Here is an 18,458-nt window from a genome sequence, read left to right as displayed (position 1 = left end):
CACAAGAGAAAAGAGAGAGAAAAAATGAAAAAAAAAGAAGGGGAGTGGGGGAAAGAAAGAAAACACGGGGAGGGTGGGGCGGGGGGGGGGGGGGGGGGGATGAAAAAAGGAAGGCCTTAACCAAAAACAAGCAAAAGAGGATTCTTTTTGTTCTAAGACACCAAGATCTTGTAACATCACCTTTCTCTTTTCACCTGAAACAACAGGAAATTTAAGAACTGAATTCAATGACATAGCTCTATCAGCTCATCTCTAGAACTTGATAATATTTTCTTTCTTTACATAGTGTCTATTCAGTTGTGCTTTCTCTAAGTATTCATTCTACATCTTATTCAGTACTTATCTGGATGCAATAAAAGCCATAATAAATGAAATACTAGTGGAACGGTGATTTACTGTTTGAAACAGCTTCTTCTACTAAGTAGATTAATCAGCGTTATGTTTGAATCTGAACTATCTCCCATAGGTTTATGTTTCAAAGGCCAACGGTACTATTTTGAGAGTACCTAGCCAATGGTACTATTTTGAGAGGTTCTAGAAACTTAGGAGGTAGGGCAGAACTAAAGAAAGTAGGTCACTGAGGGTAGATCCTTGATAGTATAGTATCATCAGGCTGCTTCTTGTTCACAGTCAAGTGAACAGCTGACCTCTGCCACAGGCTATCATCTGAAGTCAGAAGCTCAATGAACCTCATGTCAAGACCCTACTTGTTCATGACCAGTGATGAAGAGAAAAAAAATTGAAAGCAGCCATAGGAGACTCCCTGCCAGCCACAGCCTGACACCCTGTGTCGTCCCCAGTCTCCTGGAGTCACTTCCCCTGGGCATGGCACAGGGCATTGCCTCACTATGGCAGCAGCAAGGCACAGCATGCTCGACTTCACACTTGACGCCAAAGCTGATGGTGAGACCATCCTGAAAGGCCTCCAGTCCATTTACCAGGAGAGGGGATGGCAGAGTCAGTACACACCTGGCAGGACCATGGCTATTTAGCAACCTAGATGAACAAAAACGGCAGCTTTGCCAACTTGAGAATTTATTCACATGGATTGGTGTTACTGGACCTTCAGAGTTTCAACAGTGATGCACATGGCAAACAAGAAATTGACAGCTTTTTCAACAAAGCAGAATCAAAAATGAAAGAACTGAGTCAGGACGATACTGGGCGGGTGAAGCACTTACCACCCATAGTTCAAAGAGGAGCCATCGACAGATGCTGGTTCACTTCTCATGGGCACCTGGTTAAGTACAACATTGACGAAGTGGTGTATGATGAAGACTCAATGTATCAGAACATTTAAATTCCACACTCAAAGCAGTTTGGAAATATTCTCATCCTTAGTGGGGATGTTAATTTGGCAGAGAGTGACTTGGCATCTACGCAGGCCATCATGGGCAGTGGCAAAGAAGATGACACAGGCAAAGATGTACTTATTCTCGGAGGTGGAGATGGAGGCATATTATGTGAAACAGTCAAACCGAAACCAGAGATGGTCACTACGGTAGAGACTGACCAAACGGTGACTGACGGATGTAAGAAACAGATGTGAAGAATATGCGGCGATGTCCTAGACAATCTTATAGGAGACTGCTATCGGTTCTCATAGAAGACTGTATTCCAGTACTGAGGAGGTATGGCAAAGAAGGGGGAGAGTTTGATTATGTGACTAACGATTTAACAGCTATCCCAATCTTCACATCTCTGGAAGAAGATTCTACATGGAAGTTTTTCAGACTGAGTCTTGACCTCTCAATGAAAGTACTGAAACAGGATGGGAAATATTTCACAGAGGGCAACTGTGTGGGTATTCTAAACTATTTGGAAGAAGGCTAAGCCTTGAAGATGGACATCCCCTAAAATGTGCTGCAAGTCACCTTCCTGACCTCCATATGCTGAATATGCCATCAAAACGAGTCAGGCAATTGACTGTGAATTCCTTCAAGTGTTTTTCTTTCTTTCTTTCTTTTTTTTTAATTAGTTTTATTTTTTAAAAGCCAATGAGAAAAAAAAATATTTATTTTGGTGAGCTAGGATGTTAATTATTTTGAAGTCAGCTGAAATTCAATTGGCACAGCAGACCACAAGATGCACTGAAACCGCCCCCCATGTGATTTTTATTACTTTTTATCTTTGTGTGAGGTTTGTTTGTGGAGTTTAGTTTTAGTATCAGTAGACCTTCAATTTGGACATTTGGAGGAACAAGCACCATGGTTTCGTTCTGAAGAGAAGTTCCTGATGGTGTTTCTTCCCCCCAGCAAAATTGACTTAGATAGAAAATTTGGTGCTTTTGAGAGAGTTTAAGTAAATTATCAGTGCTTCAATTAAAATTACAAAAAAAATAAAAATAAAAATTAAAAAAAAGCAGCCATAGAAGAGAAATGATGTGTTCCATACAGAGTAAGATACAGGTGATGTGACAGACTTAGCAAAACCACTGCAAGCAAGAAGACAGTGGGACAAAATATTTAAAGAATAAGTGGGGGAAAAAAACCCAAAAACCTAGAAATCTAAACGGAGCAGAATTATCTTTTTAAAAAAACTTAAAAGCAGTCTTAAAAATAAAATAGTTTTTCACTAATAGTCACCAGAGAGGAAATGTTAGTTTTTCAAAAACACAAACTCATACTGGATAGATTGAGGCAAAGGAATTAATAGTACTGAAAAATGGTACAAAATGGGTAACGTGTAAGACTTTTTGTTATTTAAAAAATTTACAAAGAGGAACTAAAGAGATAACTCTGCAGTTAAGAGCACTGGCTGCTCTTGCAAAGGACCCAGATTCAATTCCCAGCACCCACATGGCAGCAAACAGCTGTCTGCAACTCCAGTTCCAGGGGATCCTATGCCCTCTTCTGGCCTCCCTGGGCATTGCATGCCCCAAAACACTGATAAATATGCAGGTAAAACACACATGCACATAAAAATAAAAGTACAGGCAGACAGATCTCTGTGAGTTCAAGGCCAGCTTGGTCTACATAGTGAGTTCCAGGACAGCTGGGGCTACAGGGAGACCCTGTCTCAAAAAAGACCAAAAAAAATAAATAAAATGTAAGTAAAAAAGTAAAATTCTTAAAAACCTTACAAAGGCTAGGGATGTAGCTTAGTGGTAGAACACTTGCCTAGCATGTGTGAAGCCCTGAGTTCTATCCTCAGCACTGAAAAAAAAAAACTTACCAAGATAACTGTTTGTTTAAATAAGAAAATACAGCATAAAGTACATATCATGAATAGGTAAAATGTACAACAAAAGCATAAATGCTCAAGGAAAAAGTGGAAGTATATTCCTGTAGGGTTCATCAATGAGAACTGATAGACTCTGATAGGTTAACGATACATGCTATGCATCACAAAGTAGTCACTAAAATAGAAGATTAGAGCTAATAAGCCAAAATAGGAGATACAGAAAAATCATTAAATGTACTCAACTAAATTGGAGCTAAGAACAAATAAGCTAAACAGAAAACAAACAGCAAGATGACAGTCTCAAACCTAACCATATCAATAATTACATTAAATATAATCATCCAAACATCTCAATTAAGAGGCACCAGAGGGTGCCATTTCGGATGAGGGTATAAAGATGAGTAAGATTGTTTGGCATGTTCTGTATGAAATACACACACACACACACACACACACACACACACACACACACACAAAGTTAATAAATTTAAAAAATGAGTTAGATTTGAAAAAAAAAAAGCAGATTACTAAACTCACATTTTTAAAGACTCCTCACTAGGATAACATTATGATGCATTCCTATAATCTCACACTCCAGAGACTGAGGCAGGAAGATAACTTCAAGCTCATTGCCAGCAGGCTATACAGTGAAGACCAGGTCAGCTCTAAGTCAATCAATTTCATTAAATTGATTTGATGAAATCAATTAGTAAAGTTGGGGCTGGGGATGTAGCTCAGTTAGTAGAGTGCTTGCCTAGCTAGCAATACATGAAACTCTGGGTTTAAACGTCAGCACTGCCTAAATCAAACATGGGGATGTATGCCTGTACTCCTAGCAGGTGGGACATGGAGGCAGGAGGATTAGAAACTCAAGGTGACTCTCAGCTACATAGCCTGGAACTTCTTTGGAGACCAGGCTGGCCTTGAACTCATAGAGATCGGACTGCCTCTGCTTCCAGAGTGCTAGGACTAAAGATGCGTGCCACCACACCTAGCCATTTCCCTCAATTAGCAGTGTAGGTCCAGAATTTTCTGATATCAAAATATAAAATGGAAGGAAGGAAGGAAGGAGGGAGGGAGGGAGGGAGGGAGGAGGAAATCAGTATCCCTCATAAACAAAAGCACAGAAATTGTAAAATTTAAGCAATTCAAATCCCATAGTAAGCAAAGAACAATACGTCATAGCCAACTCTAGTTTAATCCCAGGAAATGAAGAGAGGATTTAACATTCAAAAGTCAGGAGAATCAGGCATGGTAGCACATGCCTATAATACCAGCCCTCAGAAGGCTGAAGTTGGAAGACAGCTAGGCTACATGGTGAGAGTGTCTCAAAATAAAAGGGCACAGGGTGCAGGGGGAATAGACAAATGCCTGTAATCCTAGCACTTGGGAGTCTGAGGGAGAAGGACTGCCATGAGTTCGAGGGCAGTCTAGGCTATGAAGTAAATTCCAGGCAAGCCACAGACTAAAAAGTAAGACCTTATCTCAAAACACCAAAACAAGGGGCAAGATGGCTCAGCAGGTAAAGGCACCTGCCACCAAGTCTAATGAACTAAATTTGATCCCTACAACTCACACGGTGGTACCATGGTGCTTCTACCCACCAACACTCACAGATACCCAGTAAATAAAGTAAAATATAATTTTAAAAATGTTTAAACACCAAAACAAAAAATGATAAAATATCATGGAGCAGGGGTGTAGCTCAGTGCTAGAGCACCTGTCTAGTAGGTTTAAGGTCCTGGTCTTGATGTCCAGCACCTCAAAGAAAAAAACAAGAAAAATGTAATTCATCACATGAAGAAATGAGAAAAAGGAAAAACATCTCCTTATGTCAGTAGTAAGTAGCAAACTTCAATGCTGATTCCTAGAAAAGACTCTCATCAAAGTTGGAATGGGATGAAATTTCTGAACTTAATAAACTTTTTTTTAAAAGACACAAACCAGGCTAGGGAGTTGGGTCAGTTGATATAGGCCCTACTACACAAGCGAAAGAACCTGAGTTCAGATCCCTAGTGTCCATGTAAAAGAGGGTGTAGTAGCTTGTGTCTGTAACCCAGCACTGGAGGTAAAGGGCCAGGCAGATTCCTGGAGCATGTAGGCCAACCAGTATAGCCAATCAGTAAGCTCTGGGCTCAGTGAGAGACCTAGTCTCAAAAAATAGGAGATTGAAGCAGACACCTTACACTGACTTCTGGCTACCACACACAGGCACTAGCACATGACTGTTAGCAGGCATGTCATACACATACATTCATATGTATGAGTACATATACACAACACAAAAACATGCACTGAGACATATATTACACACATACAAACAAAAACGTTTTAAAACAAAGCAAAACAAAAGAATCAAAAAACAACCCTAGAGTTAACATACTACAAGGTAAAAAGCCAACACCTTCCCCTAAGACTGCACACACAAGAATGTACTCTCTCACCAATTTTCTTTTTTCCTCTTTGTAAAAATGTACATCAGAAGCCAGGCGTGGCAGCACATGCCTTTAATCCCAACACTCAGGAGGCAGAGGCAGGTGGTTATCTGTGAATTTGAGGCCAGCCTGGTCTATATAGTGAGTTTCAGGCCAGATGGGGCTACAGGGAAACCCTGTCTCAAAAAGATCAAAAAAAAAAAAATGTACATCAGAAAGACATCACTGGGCAGCTATGGGGGTACATACCTTTAATACCAGTACTTGGGAGGCAGAGGGAGGCAGGAGTTCTGTGAGCTCAAGGCCAGCCTGGTCTACGTAGCAAGTTCCAGGCTAGCCAAGGGTACATCATGAGACTCTGATTCAAAAAAAGAAAAAAAAAATAAATAAAAGAAAGAAAAAAAAAAGAGAGAGAAATAGAAATAGGGGGGAAATGTCATCACGACTTCCCTTATCAGTTTCTAGTTAGTTCGGGAAGGCAAGAAAAAGAGGAGTAAAGACCCCACAAAAAAGCCAGCAAAAAAAAAAAAAAAGTGGAATAAAAAAATAGAGTAAATGTAGACATTTTTATAAGGGCTGCAAAAGTAGAGAATATTTAGGGGTTAAGTCTGACAAAAGATAAGCAGGTCACTAAAACACTACAGAGAAAATTAAAGAAGTCCTAAACAAATGGAGAAATGCATTTTGTTCATGATCCAGAGTATTTAAAATTGTCTTCAAATTTTCCAAAATTAATGTTCAGACTCAACATATTCCTAATCAAAATCCCAAGAGGTTTTCATTTTGTTTGGAAATTGACAAGCTAATCTTTTAAATTTGTTTTGTAGGTGGTCTCACTTTGTTGCCCAGGCTAGTCTTCAAATAGTGGGCTCAAATGGTCCTCCTGTTTCAGCCTCCTGAGCTGCTGGAACTACAGGCTAGAGTAGACTACAGACAGGTATGTGCCACCATCCCATAAAATCACATTTGATAAGTTAATATTAAATTCATGTGGAATGCAAAGTGTCTGGTATTTCAAAAACAAACAAACAAAAGAGAATACTTATGAAAATGGAGATAAAATTTGGAGGGACAACACTAGATTTCAGAATTTATTTTAGTTACAGTAATCAAAATATTATGGTATTGGCACCACACAGATTAAACAGATCACTGGAACAAAACAGAGTCCAAAAATAGGCCCACATATATTTAGACAGCCAAGTGTTAGCAAAAGCATAGGGCAATTCAGTAAAGTAGAATTTTAAAAAAAAGAATGCTGCTGGAACTAGACATCTATTTTTAAAAAAGAACACCCTGCAGCATACATTATATCACATTTACAAAGCAAATTAAATTCAAGATGGAGCAAAGACCTAAGTAAACTAAAACTGTAGCACTTTTAGAAGCATGAAAGATAATCTCAATGTTCCTACCCAGCTGTAAAGCCACAACACTGACCAGCCCAGCACACTATCTCTACTAGTTCACTAGTGACACTTTTAATTTGAGGGTAATCAACAGCTGTCTAGTTGGACTTAAGGCCCGCTCAACTGAAGGCAAATCATGCAGAGTACTGTAAACACAGCCAAGTACATATGGCTGGAAAGGTCCCAGACCCTAGAGAAAAACCTACTTCTGTCACTTTCCTAGACCAGTGTAATTCCTTACCGTATTCTAAATGCATAGCCTTATATTTACAGACAAGCGCACCTCTCACCATTCATCAAGGAAGCTTCTTTTTGCAACAGATGGAAACAATTACAAAATTCCATAATTGGTCAAACATAGAGGAAAAAGTGACTGCGAGATGCCCAGTCCTAAGTGACACATCTACATCTAAGGCTCAGGAACCATCTTGGAAGAGGGAGTAGAAAGAATGTAAGAGCCAGAAGGACAAGAACCTGCTGCTAGTTAATGCATTCTAGACATGATCGGGAAGCTGTACCAATGAAATCACCACAGTATGATACTCTAAGAAGATATGCACAATGAATACCACCAGTTGACATGCCAAGGTGGATGGTGGGAATGTCATCAGGTCCCATCTCAAAATGAAGAGCTACAGGCATCAATAGATGCTGAGGGAGGAAGAATTAGTTCTCTCCAGGGACAAACATATGAGCACCACTAAATGGATTCACTGTATTACTTATAAAATACATATATATATTGTGTGTGTACACATAGACATATATGTAACAATAATAATTAAAAAGGACAAGAAATTGAGAGTGAGTGGGGGGACATAGGAGGAGTTGACAGGGGACTGGAGGGATGGAACTAATGCAAAGACAATACTCATATATGAAAATCTCAAAAATAAAAAAATTCTAGCCGGGCATGGTGCACGCCTTTAATCCCAGCACTTAGGAGGCAGAGGCGGGAGGATCTCTGTGAGTTCAAGGCCAGCCTGGTCTACATAGTGACTTCCAGGACAGCTGGGGCTACAGGGAAACCCTGTCTCAAAAAGACCAATAAATAAATAAATAAATTCTAAAAAGAATAAAAGAGTATCATTTTTAAAAGGTAGTCTAGGGGCTGGAGAGATAGCTCCGTGGTAAGAGCACTGGCTGCTCTTGCAGAAGACTTGGGTTCATATCCTAGCACCTACACAGAGGCTAGCAACTGTCCATAACTCCAGTTCAGGGGAACCAACACCCTCTTCTAAACTCCATGGGCACTGCACAACACAGGTACACTCACATACATGAGGCAATACACTCATACACATAAAATAAAAAATAAATATATCCAAACATTTTTTTAAATAGTCTTTGTGCCCATGAGTTAGGCAAAGATTTTAGATGACACTGTCAAAAAAACACCATAATAGAAAAAGTATATGCAAATTTTCATTAAGCTGAAGTTTTTGGTTTTAGTGGTGCTACTAGGACTCAAACTCAGGGCTTTGTGCAAGGTACGAAAACACTGCCACTGAGCTACATACCCAGTCCACAGAGATTTAATCAAAATTAATCATTTCTGCTCTTTTAATGAAAATGTTCAGGTTTATATAAGTCAAAATAAACCTTTCATTCTTCATAAGATTTTTAAAAGATGTTGATAGAATAAAAAGAAAAACACAATCTAGGGGGAAAATCTTGACAATCATTTAATTGGAAAAATACTTGTAATCAAAGGCTGAGGATGTTACTTGGAAGTAGAGCATTTGACTATGCTTAAGGTCCTGGGTTTGATCCTGAGCACAGAGAAAACAAATCAGTAACAACAAAACAAACCCACATGGGAGCTGCAGAGATGGCTCAGCAGTTAAGAGCACTTGCTGTTCTTGTCAAGGATCCAGGTTCAGTTCCCAGCACCCACACGGGGTAGGACTACAACTGCCTGTAACTTCAGTTCCAGGGGATCAGATGCCCTCTTCTGGCCTCTACGGGTACCCACATATATATATACTCAGGCATGTGCACACGCGCACACACACACACACACACACACACACACAATAAAATAAATCTTAAAAAAATACACATGAAAACCACTTGTATCCATACTAAGTTTCAAAACTGAGTTAGAAAGCAAACAACTTTTAAACACTGAAAAAAGGGCTGAGGAGATGGCTCAGCAAATAAAGCACTTGCCACACAAGCTTTCAAGTCTCCAGAAACCACAAAAATGCCAGGGAGTGCCAGCACTTGGAAGGTGGAGACAGGGAATTCCTGGAGCAGACTGGCTAGCTAAACTAGCTGGTATCAGCGAGCTCTGGGTTGGAGAGACCCCGCCTCAGTGAATCAGGTGGGGGGGGCAATCCTGGTCTCAAACTCAGGCCTCAACTTCCCATCCTGCACATACCTGTCTGAACGAAGACACACACACACACACACACACACACACACACACACACACTAAAGAAAAAGAGATATAAAGATAAACTTTACCACAGCTGTCACTCGATGTAAATGAGCACATGCTATTAGACATTAGGGAAATAGTAATTATAATAAGCATGCAGATTAGTGGCTGACAAGAAGACTGGCTATACAGACGGTGTTAACGCATGTATGGAAGAACCGGTATTCTTATCATTGCTGTTGAAATGTAAAACACTGAAAAGGAATTTGACAGTTTCTTCTTTTCGTTTTGTTTTGTTCTTTAGCCCAGCCCAGACTGGAACTCGCTATGTAGCTTGGACTAGCTTCAAATGTGAGGCAATCCTCCTGATTCAGCCTCCAAGTGCTGAGATTATACATGTGTGCCACCCACCACATGGGCTTGGTAGTTTCATGAAATGTTAAACATCCCACTTCCACATGATCCAGCCATTCCACTTCTAGGTGTTTATCCACTAAAAATGAAAGTGTGTCTATGCAAGTACACTTTGTAGCACTTCGCTTATAACAACCCACAACGACACCCACGTTAATCAACAAGTAAATGGAAACTTATGGTATGGCCATACAACAGAATAGTACTCAAGAAAAGAAAACAATTACTGATACACCACAGTACAACACAGATGGATTTCAAAATAATGAGCCTGAATAAAAGAAACAAACAAAAAGCTCCATACAGTGAAATCTCAGTTACATACTGAGTAACTCCATTTGTCTAAAACTCCAGAAAATGTCAATTGAGAGAGGTTAGTTGTTGCTCAGGGAAGAGTGGGAGAGTACAAGCTGAGGTGAAGAAAAAGAAGGCACGTGCTTTATCTTACGTATCTGCCTACGGGTTTATTTCTTGTTTTTTGGTTTTTTTTTTTTTGCTAGAGGTATTGGAGACTGAACGTAGGACCGCAGGGTGCCAGGTAAGGGCTCTACCACTGAGCTACAGCCCCAGCCCTTTTTTCTGTTTCTTAGGTAGTGCCAATGATAGACTACGGGGCCTTGTATGTTCTAGGCACATGCTTTATCACTGAGCTTCACGCCCAGCACCTAGCTATATTTATCTTGCTTGTCTAGATAAGTCTAATCGTGTTATGTTGGCTTCATGAGGTACACCTATGTCAAAATTACTGTACCAAATTACTGTACATCTTTAAATATGTGAAATTTTATTGGATGACAATTATACTTCAATAAAGCTGTTAGAAAGAATGGTCGAACCAATAATCGAACCAATAATCGATATCTAGCTAAATAAGCACTTGTATTTTTTTACTCAAAGGACTGAACTTCCAACTTGCCACTTTAAGTAGAAGCAAACATTTAGTGAATATGCATAATACGGCAAGAATTCTAAGAGTCACTTCACAGGTGCTAACTTACCATCATTATCTTAAGGCTGCTAGGTGCAAAATGGACAGGGAGTAAAGAGGGCACAAAGCTTTAGAAACCAGAAAAGGCTTTTTCTTTTTTTCTATGTTAAAAAACCTTTTCAGTCCCTACAAGTCAAATATATGCTATGGCTATCAATAAGCACAGTAGATTTAAGTTTAAATCCATCAAAAGTTTGTTGTTGTTGTTTTTGAGTTTTGGGCAGTCTCACTATGAAGTCCCGTATTCAGCATACTAGACCCAGAAGCAGCCTCCCCATAGAAAAGGTGCTTCCAGACACAGTCAGCGGGCCTGTTGCAAATGTCCCTGGTTAAGCAGTGCTGCTGAACAGCTACTGAGGGGTAGACTTTCTGTACAGCTCTCCTCTACTCCTAGGCAGGGGTCTGCAAGAATGCTCAGCATTTCAAAGTTCTTAAGGATAGCTTCTCCAGTATGTTGTCTTTAAATACTAAAATTGCTAATTTTAGTGACTTCAAATTAATAAATTATTAAAATTACCAAATTACTAAAAAGTTTTTTTTTTTTTTAAATTTCTTTTCGCCAGGCGTGGTGGCACATGCCTTTAATCCCAGCACTGCAGAGGCAGAGGCAGGCGGATCTCTGTGAGTTCAAGGCCAGCCTGGCCTACATAGTGAGTTCCAGGCCAGCTGGGGCTACTGGGAGACCCTGTCTCAAAAAAGACAAAAAAAAAAATTTCTTTTCAAGCTGAGGAAGCTAGGTAGGTCCTTAAGAGCTCAAATTTCCCAGATGAAAAAGAAATCTTTGCGTCAAAGAAACAAACCAATCCATAATCAACCATAGTGGTTAATTTAGGAAATCTCAATAGCCTGCTGCAACTCAACTTTATAGCTGTGCACTGATGCAACTGTCAGCTTGTCTCAAGTGACCGTCAACTTCCATTAAGTGTTTACTTTCACACTGTCATTATTTGTAATACATCTACATTCATACTGACTTTGCAAGTCCCAGCCAAATGTCTTCAGCCAAATCATTTTCTTCGATGACTTAACTCTCGAGTAGAATAAAAGCAAAATGATAATCTCTACCACACTTTAAAGTTTACATTTTCTTGGCAGCTGGGCTTCCTTTTGCACTGTTAACCTGGATTTAATTGCTTTCTCATTATACCACAGTAACAAATAGTTATGATAAAGATTAGCTATCATAAACATAGGAGGGTGAAACCAAATTAGAGACAAAATCTGGACTCCAGTTCTGATTAAGCCTCCTGTTAGTTCTAATGGACAAACCCTTTACAGTCCCAAACTTCAACTTTCTCATTTGTAAAAGAAAAAAAAGGCAGTATTTTTAATTGCTAGAGTTTTGCAAAGATTGATAATAATAATTCATGTGAAACCACTTTGTAAGCAGTAAAATACCACACAAATGTTATTAGCGGTATGAGTAACATAATAGAGAAATATGTTCTGAAATAAGACACATCACTAAAAAATGTGTCACTTTCCAAAGCAAGCACTCAATAGGAAGAGTGAGATGATAAACTCTGAACTGGGATCCAGGCACCTATATTCTAAACTGACTTATGCTGTTAGTTCTGTATATGAACCTAGGCAAACTTTTCATCTCAAATTTCCTTATGTAAAAAAATTCAAGTATAACATCAAAATCCTCTAAGTATACATTTCAGCCCTTAACAACCTACTCCACGACCAAGAATCCCAAAGATTTTTTTAACTATATAGCCCAAAATCAAAGCACTGTTCCATGTCTAGCAAAAGAGAAGTTGAAGGCAGCAGACAGTAAGTTCTAATAAACAGAACTACGCAGCTTTCGAGAAGCAAAGGAAAGGACAAAATGTCTTGTTCTGTGTCATTAATCACAGTTTTCCTTCTACAGGACAGCGATGAAGAAACAAGGTGCCTTAAGAGTAGGGCGGGGTTCCTTGCCACAGGCTTTGGGAACCACCCACTTCCCAAAGAGGTGCAAGAGCTTCCTCCCCGCCCTCACCTGCCCCGAAACTTGAACCACTGAGGATGATCTAGTCCGAGCGGGCGTTTGGCTTGTCTTTCCACTTGGGTAGGGATGGCAGCAGTCAGCTGGTAAACTCCCTAGAAACACCACGACCCCACCACCAAGTGCCCCCGAAGTCTCAAAGGCTAAGTTTGGGGCGCGACACTCATTTCTAACACCGCTTTCGAGCCGGGAGCTCTAGCAGGTCTCGGTGCCGGTGGGAAAGCGCTGAGCCTACGGCCAGGCGGCGCCCCGCCCGGGTGTCCGCCCTCCTGCGTGGGGGCACAGGCACCGCGGCCTCCCGCTGGCCGCGATGGTCCCCAGGGCCAGCCCGGGCTCGCGGGCCCGGGACGGGGGCCGGGCAGCAGCCGTCCTCACCGATGACGATGCGCAGGTGCTTGAGGCGGGTCAGCGCGTCCTTCTTGGTGTCCAGCACCTTCTGGGTGGACTTCTTCACGTCCCCGTGCGGCTTCTTGGAGAACATCCTGAGGCCGTCGCTCCGGCCCGGTCCCGACGGCTCAGCGCAGGCGGTGGGCAGGGAAGACGCTAGCGCCCGCGCCTCCTCCGCTGTCCCGCCGCGAGGGCCCAGCCAGGCCCGCCGCCGCGCCGAACCCGCGGCCCCGCTCCAATATGGCGGATCCGCCCCGCGCGCTGCAGCGCCGAGCAGAAGCGGACCAGCCGCCGCCGCCCAGGCCCGCCCCGGCCCCTCAGCGCCGGAGGAGGAGCGCTGCGCCGCCCTGAGGCCCCTGAAGGGTGAAGCTTCTCTAGCAGCTTCCACACGGCGCAGACTGAAACGGAGTCGTGTGGTGATGAAGTTTCACGACTCTGCCGTCGGTGGCGAACGGTCCCCGTGGCAACCGCCTTCTGACGTCAAGGACTCATGACGTCATGCCAGCGTGAGCGCCTGCCGGCGCTGTATCCTCTTGGTTTCCTGTGATCGCAACCGAAGGCCAGGAAAGAGGAGGGTGTTTACTGCGTATTCATTGTAAACAGTGGTTTCTTCCCATATTCTTCAGTGCCCTGGGGTTTTTTATTGAAAAGGTTCTTCATCTCCACTTTTTAAAAAATATTTTATTACTTTAATTTTATGTGTATGAGTGTATTGCCTGCATGTGAGTGCACCTCTGTGTGCAGTGCAGCGGAGGTCAGAAGAGGGCTCCGGATTCCCCTGGAAATAGAGTTAAGGACGGTTCATAGCCGCCATACAGTGCTGGGAATCGAACCCAGGTTCTCTGCAAGAGCAGTCAATGCTTTTAACAGCTGAGTCATCTCTCCATCTCCACTTTTTAATCGGTTATAGTAAATAAAACTCTAAAACATCAAAGTAAGCCAGGCGTGGTGGTGCATGCCTTTAATCCCAGCACTGGGGAGGCAGAGGCAGGCAGATCCCTGTGAGTTCAAGGCCAGCCTGGTCTACATAGTGAGTTCCAGGACAGCTGGGGCTACAGGGAGACCCTGTCTCAAAAAGACCAAATAAATAAATAAATAAATAATAAATAAAATAAAAATCAAAGCAAATACACAAGGCCTGCTCGATGCCAAGGCTGAAGCCCTGGCTGTGGTGTCATTTCACTTTCTAACTTGGATTCCGTTTAAATGATTTTTCCTGTGTTTTGAAAAATAGTGATCAAAAATTTATTGTAGTTTACAGATGTGTAAGATTTATGGTATATCCTTTTCATTCAAATTCTGTTGCACATGGATGGGACGGCAGCTTGCTGGTGATCCCCAGTACCAAAATATTACTTAATTAAAATTGTCTTGCACAAATAAATGAGCCCTACCAGAAATGTATAAGATCCAGAGAGAAGAATTGAGAAATCAGGACAACTTTAAAGGAAATTTTTCTCAAAATGTGAGCAGCTCAGATAAATCCAAGGAAAAATTTCTAGGATCCAAATAGAAAAATAGTTGGGTGTGGTAGTGCATGCCTGTCATCGCAGCGCTTGGGAGGTGGAAACAGGAGAATCAGGACTTCGATGTTAGTCACAGCTACAGGAGACCCTGTCTCAAAAACAAAATGAAAAGCAGAAAAATTGATAAAGCACAAATAATCAGGATTATATGCATCTTGACCCTTTTAAGTCCTCTCTCTCATTCTGCACAGGTACCTACCTATCTGCTTCCTGTCACTCTGAATTTATACTTGTTATAGTTTTTTTTCATGTGTTTGAGTGGTTTTGCTTGGATGTATGTTAAGTGCACCAGTCTCATGTAATGTCTAAAGAGGGCACAAGAGGGCGTCAGATTCCCCCCCTGGAACTGAAGTTATGAACAGTTGTTAGGTGCCATGTGGGTGCTAGAAGCCGGACACATGTCCTCTGAAAGAGCAGCCAGTACTCTTAACCTTTAAGCCATCTCTCCAGCCCCAGCTGGAGATTAAAAGTTCAATTTTAAACTTTTTTGTTTGTTTGCTTTGTTTTTTGAGACAGGGTCTCTCCCTGTAGCCCCAACTAGCCTGGAACTCACTATGTAGACCAGGCTGGCCTCGAATTCACAAAGATCCTCCTGCCTCTGCCTCCCAAGTGCTGGGATTAAAGGCATGTGCCACCACGCCCGGCGATGGGTAATATTTTTAAAGCAGAGTTTTCTTTATTTTTTATTTTACATATATAAGTGTTTTTACCTGCATGTATCTAAATGCATCACGTGTGTGCAATGCCAGAAGAAGACGTCAGATCCCCTGGAACTGGAGTTATGAATGATTATTAGCCAGGATGTGGGTGCTGGGAACTGAACCTGGGTCCTCTGCTAGAGCAGCCGGTGCTTTTAACTGCTGAGTTATCTCTCCAGCCCCAATATTAGGCATATTTAAATTATTACACATTCTAGAATCCTATGGCTCTGTCTATACCTGTTTCTTTTCCAAGATAACAATGGTCCTCAGCATTCAGGGTTTCTGATTTTCTTTAAAATAGCCACCCATGGGCTGGAGAGATGGTTCAGCAGTTAAGAACACTGGTGGTTCTTGCGGAAGACCCAGGTTCAAATCCCAGCACCCACATGACATCTAACAACTGTCTGTAACTCCAGTCCCAGGGGACCCGACAGCCTCTTCTGTCCTCCGTGGGCATTGCATGACACGGGTGCACTTACCTACATGCAGGCAATACATGCATACACATAAAATAAAAATAACAAATTAAAAAAAAAACAACCTTTAAAATAACAACCCAAAGCCAGTGAGATGGCTCTCTGGGTAAAGGCTCTTGCTGCCAAGCCGCACAACCTAAATTCAATCCCTGGGAAGCACATGGAGGAAGTGGGGAACTGACCCTGGGAAGTTATCCTATCACCTCCACATGTGCAGTACTGTGGCACTGTGCACATGTGCACACACGTACACACACACACACACACACACACACAAATAATCTCAAATTCAACATGTGCAACACTAAACTTGTCATCTTTTAAATTTTTAAAAAGGAAATCTAATATGCTGTGCTGGATAGCTTTAGTTGTCGACTTGACACACCTGGGTTGAGGGAGCCTCAAATGGGGAATTGCCTCCATTAGACTGACCTGTGGCCATGTCTGTGGGACATTTTCTTGATTGTTGAGTGATGTGCCCAGCCCACTCTGGGTGGTACCATCCCTGGGCAGATGGTTGTGTATTATATAAGAAAGCAGGTTGAGCATGGGCCAGGGGAGCAAGCCAGTAAGTAGCTATCCTCAGTGGCCTGTGCTCCAGCTCCTACCTCCAAGTTCCTGCCCTGCGTTCTTACCTTGGGTTCCCTAAGTAATGGACTGTGACCTGGGAGATGTAAAATAAAATGAACCATTTCCTGTCCAACTTGTTCTTGGTCAGAGTGTTTTGTCACAGCAATTAAAAGCAGACTGGAACATATGCCAATTTAAAAAAACAAAACAAGAAAATCCCCACAAATTAATATGTATGTGTATGTGTAAGAACAGAAACTCAGGCTAGAGATGAGGCTCAGATGGTACAGAGCTTGTGTAGCATGACAGCAATACCTGTGACCCCAGCACTTGGGAGGTGGAGGTAGGAAGACCAATCTGAATTTCATAGTGAGTTTGAGGCCACCTGAGTCCCAAACAGATCTTGCCTCCAAATAGGTAAATAAACAAATGGAAACTATTTGAAAATACCTGTTACCTCCTCACATCCAAATTTCATCTTCCTCCTTCACTGGGGATCTTAGCACAGAGTTCCACTGTCACTGCTTTTTTCAAGCAACAAACCAGAACTATATATTTTTTTCTTCATTTAAAAAATTGTTTTCCTTTTTATTTGAATTTTTATGAATTTTATTAATTTTTTTTGTCTTATTGAGACAGGATCTCCCTGTAGCCCCAGCTGGCTTGGAACTCACTATGTAGACCAGGCTAGCCTCAAACTCACAGAGGTCCACCTGTCTCTGACTCTCAAGTGCTGGGATTAAAGGCATGTGCCACCAGGCCCAGCAATTTTTATGAATTTCATACAATATATTTTGGTCATATTTGGATCCCTTTTCATATCTGTACCCTCTTACTACCCACTCACATTTGTCTTATACTCTAATACACACACACGTGTGTGTGTGTGTGTGCCAGTATTGTTTGTTTGAAAGTGTATGGGACCCCTGGTAAACAGCTTCAAAAGAGAGAGTGCATCCCTGCCATTGGGCTTTCACTTTATTATCCTATAGTGTCTAGTGGGGGTAGTGCTCCCCTGCTATGAGATAACACCTTTTAATCTTGTGTGTATAAGTGTATTGCCTGCATGCATGTAAGTGCACCCATGTCATGCAATTCCTGTGGCAGTCAGAAGAGGGTGTCAGATCTCCTGGAAGTGGAATTACAGACAGTTGTTAGCCACCATGTGGGTCCTGGGAACCAAACCCAGATCCCCTGAAAGAGAAGCCAGTGCTCTTAACCACTGAGCCATCTCCCCAGCCTCTTAACCTCTTTTTATAATGCATATGTATATACTTTTAAAAGTTTCTATAGTGGTAGGTTTCCATATGGCTTTTCGAAAGGCCTTTAGCACCCTCTCCATCCCCTCTATTTAACCCTTCCTACTCCATCATTTCCCTTTCCCCCCTTTATGTCACTACATTCTATCTCCCCTCCCAGTAATCCCCCACACCATGGATGTTTATTAGTTTCCTGATCTCTCTGGATTTTAATTGAAATATGCGTATCTAAGAATTCAAAGCTAGCATTCAGCTATGAGAGAGAACATACGATGTTTGTCTTTCTGGATCTGGGTTACTTCACTCAGGGTGATTGTTTCTAGTTCTATCCATTTACCTGAAAATTTAAAAAATTTTTTTTCTTTTTTTTTTCTTTTTTTACATAAAAAAGCTTCGTTTGCAGAGGAGCAGGAATTGAATGAAAAAAAAAAAAAACAAATCCCATGTCGTCATCTGACTCCTCGGACCCCCTTTTTTTCTCATCTTTCTTCTCCTCTGTGGCAGCAGGGACAGAGCCAGCTACAGGAGCTGCAGAGTCAGGGGCAGCAGACACAGCCAGAGCCCCACCAGAAGGCACACTAGTGAGCTTGCCAACACCCTGAGTGATGATATCTTCAGTGTTTTCACCATTCAGCTCACTGATGACCTTGTCAAGCCAGTCCTCATCGGCCTCAATGCTCACACTGTCTAGGATTTCTTGATGTCCTTGGCACTGGGGGAGGAGTAGTCCCTGA

At 41.9% G+C, this 18,458-nt stretch overlaps 1 protein-coding gene and 1 pseudogene across 12 annotated transcripts in view; one reads left to right on the top strand and one right to left on the bottom strand.

The window, feature by feature from the left end:
• Ralgapa1 (Ral GTPase activating protein catalytic alpha subunit 1) overlaps window positions 1-13,865 on the bottom strand; it is a 276,016-nt gene extending 262,151 nt beyond the window's left edge. For 4 of the 12 annotated variants that reach the window (XM_029563450.1, XM_029563452.1, XM_029563451.1 and 1 more), the window contains exon 1: window positions 13,181-13,865. In XM_029563450.1, the coding sequence (XP_029419310.1) occupies window positions 13,181-13,286 (106 nt within the window). In that variant the 5' untranslated portion in view covers window positions 13,287-13,865. The remainder of the gene's footprint in view (window positions 1-13,180) is intronic. The other 8 variants (XM_029563444.1, XM_029563446.1, XM_029563445.1 and 5 more) reach the window with 4 other exon arrangements.
• LOC103734019 lies at window positions 849-1,833 on the top strand (annotated as a pseudogene).
• Window positions 13,866-18,458: the final 4,593 nt, after the last annotated feature.

The sequence above is a fragment of the Nannospalax galili genome, unplaced genomic scaffold (genome assembly GCF_000622305.1).
Source record: "Nannospalax galili isolate Female #2095 unplaced genomic scaffold, S.galili_v1.0 scaffold816, whole genome shotgun sequence".
NCBI lineage: Eukaryota > Metazoa > Chordata > Mammalia > Rodentia > Spalacidae > Nannospalax > Nannospalax galili.
The sequence above is the reverse complement of the archived record's forward strand: the minus strand, read 5'-3'. Positions and strand labels throughout refer to the sequence as shown.